The sequence below is a fragment of the Mesoplodon mirus genome (assembly GCF_964341445.2).
Source record: "Mesoplodon mirus genome assembly, chromosome: 9".
NCBI lineage: Eukaryota > Metazoa > Chordata > Mammalia > Artiodactyla > Ziphiidae > Mesoplodon > Mesoplodon mirus.
In genome coordinates this window covers 28827997-28837491 of record NC_138985.1, presented here as the reverse complement: position 1 = coordinate 28837491, position 9495 = coordinate 28827997, and the positions used below count along the sequence as shown (strand labels likewise).

At 42.0% G+C, this 9495-nt stretch overlaps 1 protein-coding gene across 2 annotated transcripts in view; it reads right to left on the bottom strand.

Moving 5' to 3' along the window:
• Positions 1–202: 202 nt before the first annotated feature.
• Positions 203–9495, bottom strand: part of BLVRA (biliverdin reductase A) — a 59917-nt gene continuing 50624 nt past the window's right edge. For both annotated transcript variants that reach the window (XM_082631801.1, XM_082631802.1), the window contains 3 exons: positions 6337–6444; positions 4094–4265; positions 203–569 (listed from right to left, as the gene is read on the bottom strand). In XM_082631801.1, coding sequence (XP_082487927.1) covers positions 311–569; positions 4094–4265; positions 6337–6444 — 539 coding nt within the window. In that variant the 3' untranslated portion in view covers positions 203–310. The remainder of the gene's footprint in view (positions 570–4093; positions 4266–6336; positions 6445–9495) is intronic.

The window sequence follows — 9495 nt, the reverse complement described above, 5'->3', positions numbered from 1 at the left end:
GGGTGACTTCAAGATTTTTTCAATATACTAAGGAAAACAAGCCTGGTTAATACTCGTCCGACAGGGCCGTTGGGAAGAATGAATGAAATTGGACATCTAAAGCATCCCGTGCTGCTCCACCAAGGTTGGTTCTTTTTTCATCCCCACCACGTGTGCCCCTACCCAAGCATCACTCCCAACACGGCTCGTGACAATAAGCGAATCCTGTTTACCCAAGACACGTTTAATGGTTAGAACAGAGATTAAGGTCAACTCTTGATAAAAATCAGGCTCAGGTCTCGTCTGGGCAGGGCCATGTTGCCCCCTCCCTTCACTTCTTCGAGCGGCAGTGTTTCTGGATCTCTCCCGCCAGATACAGGCAGTGCAGGATGCGTTTCTTCTCGGCAGCCAGCTCCTCTTCAGAGAACTGGCCCAGGAGTTTCTGGACAAATATATTTTGATCTTTCAGGAAAATATTCTTATTGACGCCTACGTTGGGCATATTCTCCAGGGACCCAGACTTGAAATGGAAGCTTAAATGTCTGTTTCGCTTTAGGCCAGGCGCCTTCTCTTCAATCCACGTCAACGGGCTGGGGAAGCAAGAGGCACAGGATTAATGTCACAGGGGCGCGCGGATGTGGGCTGGCACCTGAGTGCCCAGTGCCAGGTCCTCGTTTTGTGCCCGTTTTCCCTGCAGCTGCTGCATCCCAACCTCCGCCAGCCTCCCAGACGCCATGGGTGACTGCTGGCAACTTTACTGCCCAAAGGTCCTTTGTGCAATTTTGCCACCAGGCAGGGGAATTCAAAGATTTTGGTGTATCAGTTTGTTATTTAGGAGTTTTTACCCTGAATCTCACCGGATCCTTCTGGAGGATCCAGACCTGAGATCCTATGCAAACTGTTGTTTCCAAGTGTATGTGCATTTTTATGGGAAAGAATTCTTAGCGTTCTTTCATCACATTTTCAAAGAGGTCTATGACCCCAGGCACATGCCAAGACCAGATGCTGCCTGCCCACTCACAAAGCACCTGTTTCCATTTCATATTTGCCCCTCAGGCCAAGGTCAACACTCCCCAAAATCTACAATTCAAATAGGACAGACCCCGCTCTTCTAAAGTTTCTTCTTTTTCTGGATTTATCTTTTCTGTCTTTAGATAAAAGCTGTGTTATCTGCTTAATGAAAAGCAGAGAAACCTAAGCAGATTCAATCTAAAGTTAGAAGCTTCACTGAATAATGTGACAGGAAAAATATAAAATCTGCTCTTCAAAAATATATTCTAAAAACAATACAGCAGGGGCTTCCCTGGTGGCGCGGTGGTTGAGAGTCCGCCTGCAGATGCAGGGGACACGGGTTCGTGCCCCGGTCCGGGAGGATCCCACATGCCGCGGAGCGGCTAGGCCCGTGAGCCATGGCCGCTGAGCCTGTGCGTCCGGAGCCTGCGCTCCGCAAGGGGAGAGGCCACAACAGTGAGAGGCCCGCGTAACGCAAAAAAAAAAAAAAAACAATACAGCATTGATTTAAGGACTTTCAATGGAAAAAAAATCCATAATTCCTTTGCCTAAATCTTCAGTTTGAGACAATCCTTTCAAATATTTGCCTATATGTATATGGAATATAAATCCTAAAGTATAACTAATATTTAATTATGTTTATTTAAAAATATTTTTATGATCCTACAGATACTATTATTATTTTTATCTGCATACCATGGGGACAACTGATTATATAATTCATTCAATATTTCATTATTGCCAAATATTCAAGCTCTTTCCAACTTTAATATGGATATCCTCCATTCAGCCTCTTCACACATATACACATATATAGTTTTCCTTCCTTCTTCTGGGAACGAAGTCTCAGGAATGAGAGAACTTGCTCTGGCTACTTCTCTTTGCTTTCCCCTCCTTCTTCTTATACTACAGGGAAGAGTCAGGGTCAAGGACAGGCAATCTGGGTGGGCTGCCATTCTAAGTAATGGAGTTTTCAGGGCGAATAGGGAAAGGGTTCAAGGCCGGGCAGGCATCAGGGTCCCTGGCCTTCTCTTGTCTCCATTCCTCGGATTCCCTCTTCCTCTCCCCGTGGGCCGCAGTGGGGCAGGCCCGGCGTGGGCAGGCTAGATCAGCGTGGCTAAGGAATGCAGGGGAAGTACCTTTGGTTTGTTTGTTCTCCGCCTCTAGAGGCACGGGCCATAATACCGGTAACGGTGTCAGTGTGGAGTTGCTAGAAAGGGGCCCAAGCAGGTCACTTAAGGTTGTTTTGGGTGCTGTAGGAAGCTCAGGGGTACCTCCAACCTGGGTAAAGGAGGCCTCCCCTTCAGCCAACCAGCTCACCCAAACCTACATTAGAGTGTGGGGTGAATGTTTAAGAGGAAAAGATCTAAAGTACATAAAGGGGGAGCCATCAGGAGAGATGTGGACGGAATAACTTCATCTTGTGGTCCTAAAAACTTAAAGTATTTGCCCTGGAGGGCGAGGGCAGGAGGGGTAGGGCACGCCTGGCTCTGGCACCACTCCTACCAACTGGCTTCAACAGGAGGTCTGAAACGTGTACCTCTTCTATATAGATTTGGGTTGAAAAGGTGTTCTAATGCTTATTTATTATTTTTTTTTTACAAAGTTTGAAAACCGCTGGTAAAATGGGAAGAACACGGGCTTGGGAGTAAACTGCACTGGGTTTTCCTGGATAATCTGGGACCTGAGGCTAATGATACCCAACCTCGTAGATAGGTGAAGACTAGGGCAAAGACAAGGCCTGGCATGTTTTCAGTAATATTCCCTTCTCGTGCCCTTCCTGTGCAATTTCTGTGGAGAAGGTGTGACTATCTGGGGACCAGAGACAGGCTGCCTAAGCATGATTCTCACACAATCACTTGTTAGCTGTGTGCCCTTAGCAAGTTTCTTAACCTCTCTGAGCCTCATAGTTTCCTAGGTGATCATAATAATCATCATAATAATGCCCACTCCAGAGAGTTGGTATAAAGATTATATGAGAAAATCCTTATAAAAGGACTAGGCCGTGGCACTCAGTAAATGTTAGCAAATACTAGTACAACTGGAATTCAAGCAGGGATCCTGGTCTTGCTGGTCCTTTCAAGGTCACGTCTGCCCTCCTCCCCATCCTCTGCTGAGGTTCTGCTCTGTTCCACTAGGTTGCTGGAAGGCAGCTGTAACTTAAGAAACTGTGTGGGCAAATGACTCGCAGAGGCTCCTTATGTTTAAAAAGACTTGGTATGAGGCACTTTATCTTGAAGGGTGTTTGCTGGTGAAAGATCTACATTTACTGTCAGATGGGACGCATCATTATCTCAGCCTCCCAGATGGATCAGTAGAGGACTTGGTTTCGAAAAACAATACAGGAAGGACGTTCAGGTAGAATCTGCAAGCGTATTATTTCTGGGATTGCATTTTTCATCATTAGGGGACTGATGGCCATTTACAGAAGATGCTGGGAATCAGAGGGTATCACCACTACCCACCTAGCAGAATTATCAGGGTGTGTCATGATCCAGGATCAAACGGAGGCTTTAGCAATCGAGGAACCAACAGACCCCACCTCGGTGTGATCTTATTATTTGACATGAACATCTTTGGGTCTCTGGGCCATTTTAAAGTCTCTTGAACATTTTTAAATAATAAAAAAAGACTTGGTATGAAAAATAAAGAATCAGTATTTTGGCAACATGACAAATGATGTGGTGATAAAGCTGAGAAATAGTTGGGCGTGTGACAAGCAAGCAGAGTACAATGTTGATGGTAGGATCTAGGTAGCTGGATGGATGCTCACTGCAAAATTCTTTCAACTCACCGATGCCTGAATCTTTCACCATAAAATGTTGGAAACAATTCAGGTCATAGACGTAAGTGGATACTGCTCACTTGTGTGGCTCAGACAACCTGCTCAGATCTGTAAGCTTCTCTTAACCTTACAGGGCTGCTGGGAGGATGGCATGAGGCAGCATAAGTGAAATCCCAGCACCTGTTCCACTGGCATAAGCAGACGGCCCTTCTGGAGTCGAAGGTGTGGGTCTAGGCCCCTGGGTCCCCCATAGTCTCCCCTGTGAACACATGAGGATGTCCTTATGTTGGCTTCTCCTCGCAGCTTCTCGTGACCTACCTTTTGTTCTCCGTCTCCAAGCACACGGTCATCTTCATATACTGATCTTCTTTTCGCTCTTCCAAAGTGGCGGACACGAGAGAAAGCTCCCCAAAGAGGGAGACCAGCCAGGTCAGGCGAGAGATGCCGCTGAATGCAGGGAAGCCAAAGCGCTCTTCTTCCAGCGGGCCAGCTGTGGGGAATCACAGACATGGCGGGGTCTGGAGGGGAGGGGCCGACAGCTGGGGGGCATGGGGGCTGTGACAGGGAGCGAACAGATGTGGCTGGGTGATCAGGACACACAACCTACCTTGTGACGGGGGTGTGCAAGATGACTAATTCTGATGGAGACTTTCACAAAAACGTCTCCCTTTTTTCCTGTTTCTTAAATTCACTTTGTTGGTAAAATAAAATATTTCACTGGAAATTGCAGTCCATCTGGCCCACAGGGTAATAAAAATGTTCTAGGCTTCGAACGTGTGTGTGTGTGTGCTGTGTATGCACACAGCACACACACACACACATATGTAAACATATATCCCCTTCAGTTAGTGACTTAAAGAAGTAAAAGAATTAACGTATTTTAGTCCCTCAAGCCTATATTCCTATAAATACCATATAACTGTCTGTGTAAACGATAAGGGAGTGAAGGAATTGTGATAGCTGTGGAGAAAACAATAATTCCTATAAAGTAGTCAATATCAAGAAAATTGATACAGCGTTAAGGGTTTCCTCAGTCTTCATAATCTCGTGTACAACAGTATATTGCAACGAGTATCTGTATGAGAAAGCTGGTCAAGATACTGCTCCCCTCTCTTCCCAGCCTAAATTTTAAACATAACCTAGATTTATAAGACTTCGTATCTGTTACACTGCTCTTTAAACCAAAGATTTCTTATAACTTTGATACTGACTTAAAACAACTAATAATTATGAGTATGTTCTAAAGAAAACAAGCAAAGTAAATAAAAAGATAAATAAAAGAAGACAAAGATTGTAAGTTTCATAGACAACATGGTTTCAAATCACTAGGACCTAAGTATGAAACTTACAAAGGAAAGGCAGCTCTCTCTGGGCTGGTTACCCTCTGCTCTTGTTCTTTGCAGAGGACTGAACAGCTGCTACAAGTCTGAGCTCCAGTCTGTCTGCCTCGGCCACATAACTGTTGGGTCAACTTTGTGAAGCTACTCACTTCTCTGAGCTTCATTTAAAAAAATCTGTATAATGGGGGTAATAAATACCCACTTTATAGGATTATCATATGAATTAACATGAAATAATGTCACATACTTAGCACAGTTCCTTGTGCAGATTAATGGTTATTATTGTCTCCACAACTCTCATTATATTGTCATTTTAAAGGATGAAGATAGATTTTGTGCCATTCTTTTTTTTTTTTGTGGCTGCACCGCACGGCATGCAGGATCTTAGTTCCCCAACCAGGGGTTGAACCCGTGCCCCCCTGCAGTGGAAACTCGGAGTCCTAACCATTGTACCACCAGGGAAGTCCCTGAAAATGGATTTTGAAATGAGATTCCACTACTGTATATTTTCTGGAAACTCACAAACAGATGAATGGTTTTACCACTTGACAATGTCGGTTTTCTTTCTGTAAAGAAAGCCCTCAGGAAAGGTGGCCCAGATGCCTTAGGGTGGAGACAAATCCAAGGAGTCCACCCAAAGGAGACTGCAGACCTTGAGGCTCCAGGCTGTTCATTTCCTTCTGCTAATGGAAGTGCTCAAAGAATGACCAACATAAAGTAAATAGCTGAATATATAGTAGATCAAATATCTTGGCCACAGCCAATGTCCTGATAACACGTTGGAGGAAGAAAGGGTCTATGCATATTCTATTTGCTCCACAAAGAAATATAAACATGTTCTCTTCTCCAAGAACCTTCTCGGTCCTTTGGCAAAGAGAGCTTTCATTTTTAGCCTCCTGTGGAAAAATAATCTCTAACTCGTCGAGATTTCATGAGAGAAAATTCTACCTAATCGATTGGGCCAAAAGCATAAATGTGCTTGAGATTTCTAACATGTTTTTCCCAAGGCCCACTGAGCAATCAGATCTCATTTGAGGAAAGAAGAAAAATAGATTATTTTTATTGTCTGTGGGTGTGTGGGAAAATTAAATCGGCCCTGAGTCAGAACGTCTTTAGCAGAAATGAATCCAAGCTCACATCCTAGCGAGCTCAGAAAGAACCCAGTAACCCTCCACCAGCCTCACCAGTTGCATATGACCTGTGATCCCACCAAGGGCTGACCTGTGAAGAGGAGAGACCCTTTCAGCAGGTCCTTTCCCACCACTTCTTTTTTCAGGAATGCAAACTCCTCCATCAAGAGTTCAACGTGCTCCTCATGCAAGACTTTCCCTGTCACGACAAGGATGGGGTTTAAAAAAAAAAAAAAAAAAAAGGCAGTCATCCGAAATCCTGTTAATTTCCTTGTATTTTTTTTCATTTTTAAAAATTGAGAATGTATGTATAACTGAATCACTTGGCTGTACAACTGAAACTAACACAACATTGTAAATCAACTATACTTTGATAAAAAAATATATATATTAAAAAACTTTTTTTTAATTTGCTCAAAAATGCTATGTCCATGTTTTGGATTCAAGATGGCTGACTGAACACACACATTTATTTCCACTTTTATCAAAATCCTAATGAATTTTATGAAAAAGTTATTAAAAATGAAATTGAGGGGTAATGGACAGATATAACTATATATTTAAAGTGTACAATGTGCTGTTTTGATGTACACATGCATCGTGGAATGATTATCAAGATCAAGACACTTAACACATCCATCACCTGACAGTTCACTCTTTGTGTGATAAGAATGCTTAAGACCTACTCTCAGCAACTTTCAAGTATACAATTCCATATTATTAACAACCATGTTGTACATTAGATCCTCACAACTTCTTCTTATAATTGAAAATTTGTACCCTTTGATCTATATTGCCCTATTTCCTCTTCCCCCAGCCCAAGGCAACTGCCATTCAAATCTCTGTTTCTATGAAACTGGCTTTTTTTTTCTTTTTAGATTCCACTATAAGTGAAACCATACAGTATCTGTATTTCTCTGACTTATTTCACTTAGCATAATGCCCTCCAGGTTCATTCATGTTGTAGCAAATGCAGGATTTCCTTCTCTCATGGCTGAATAATATTCCATTGTATATATAAGCCACATTTTTCGTTATCCTTTTCATCTCTGGAAGAACATTTAGGTTGTTTCCATCTCTTGGTTATTGTGCATAATGCTCCAATGAAAATGGGTGTACATGTATCTTTTCAATATACTGATTTCAGTTCCTTTGGAAATATACCCAGGAGTGGGACTGCTAAATCATGTGATAGTCCTATTTTTAATTTTTTGAAGACCCACCACAGTTTTTTCCATAGTGTCTGCACCAACTGATATTCTCACCAACAGTGCACCAGAGTTCTCTTTTCTCCATATCCTCGCCGACACTTGTCTCTTGTCTTTTTTTTTTTTTTTTTTTTTTTTTTGCGGTACGCGGGCCGCTCACTCCTGTGGCCTCTCCCGTTGCAGAGCACAGGCTCCGGACGCGCAGGCTCAGCGGCCATGGCTCACGGGCCCAGCCGCTCCGCGGCATGTGGGATCTTCCCAGACTGGGGCACGAACCCGTGTCCCCTGCACCGGCAGGCGGACTCTCAACCACTACGCCACCAGGGAAGCCCTGTCTCTTGTCTTTTTGATGACAGCCAATTCTAACAGGTGTGAGGTGATACCTCGTGGTTTTGATTTGCATTTCCCTGATGATTAATGATGTTGAGCAACTTTTCATATATCTGTTGGTCATCTGAATGTCTTCTTTGGAAATATGTGTATTCAGTTCCTCTGCCCTTTTTCTAATTGGAGTATTTGCTTTTTGGCTATTAGTTTTCTGAGTTCTTTATACTTCGGATATTAACCCCTAATCAGATATACAGCTTGTAAATACTTTCCCTCTTCTGTAAAGTATCAATTTATTGTTTCCTTTGCTGTGTGGAGACTCTTTAGTTTGATGCAGACCTATTTGTTTATTTCAGCTTTCATTTCCTGTATGCTTGGTGTCTTACCCAAGAAATCATTGCCAAGACCAATGTCAAGAATTTTTCCCCATGTTTTCTTCTAAGAGTTTTACAGTTTCAGGTAAGTCCCTTTTTTTTGAACAGCTCTATTTGTCCTTGATACATCTCAAGATCATTTTTGTGAATGGTGTAAGATAGGGGTCCAGTTTCATTCTTTTGCATGTGGCCGTCCAGTTTTCCCAGCACCACTGATTGAAGACTATCCTTTTCCCACTGTGTGTTCTTGGTGTCAAAAATCAGCAGACTGTATACGCATAAGTTTATGCCCGGTTCTTTATTCTGTTCCAGTGATCTATGTGCCTGTTTTTATGTCAGTACCACACTGTTTGGATTACTACAGCTTTGTAATATAGGTTGAAATCAGGTGGTGTGATGCCTCTAGCTTTGTTTTTCATCTCAGGAATGCTTTTTTAATTTAAAGTCTTTTGTGGTTCCATACAAATTTCAGGGTAGTTTTTTCTATTTCTGTGAAAAATGCCATTGGAATTTTGATATGGACTACACTGAATCTGTAGATTGCTTTGGGTAGTATGGACATTTTAACAATACCGGTCCTTCCAATTCAAAAACACAGGGTATCTATCCATTATTCATGTCTTCCTGAATCTCTTTCATCAATGTCTTATAGTTTTCAGTGTACATGTCTTTCGCCTCCTTTGTTAAATTTATTCCTAAGTATTTTATTGCTTTTGATGGTACTGTAAATGAGATTTCTTTCTTAACTTCTCTTTCAGATACTTTGTTGTTGGTGTATAGAAATGCAACTGATTTCTGTATGGTAATTTTGTATTCTGTAACTTAACTGAATTTATTAGTTCTAACAATTTTCAGTGGAATCTTCAGGGTTTTCTACATATAAGATCATGTCACCTGCAAAAAGACAATTATAATTTTCTTTCTAATTTGGATGCCTTTTATTTATTATTCTTGCCTAATTACTCTGGCTTCAGCTTACAGCTTACTATGTTAAATAGCACACAGTGGTTATTATGGGCATCCTTGTCTTGTTCCTGATCTCACAGGAAAGGCTTTTAACTTTTCACTATTGATTATGATGTTAGCTGTGGGGTTCTCTGTATCATCTTTGTTGAGAAACATTCCTTCTACACCTAATCTGCTGAGAGATTTTATCACAAATGGATGTTGAACTCTGTCAAGTGCTTTTTCTGCATCTACTGAGATGATCATATATTTATCTTTCATTTTGTTAATGTGGTATATCACATTTATTGATTTACATATGTTGAGCCATCTTTGCAACCCAGGGACGAATCCCACTAGTTCATAGTGTATAATCCTTTTAATGTGCTCTTGAAT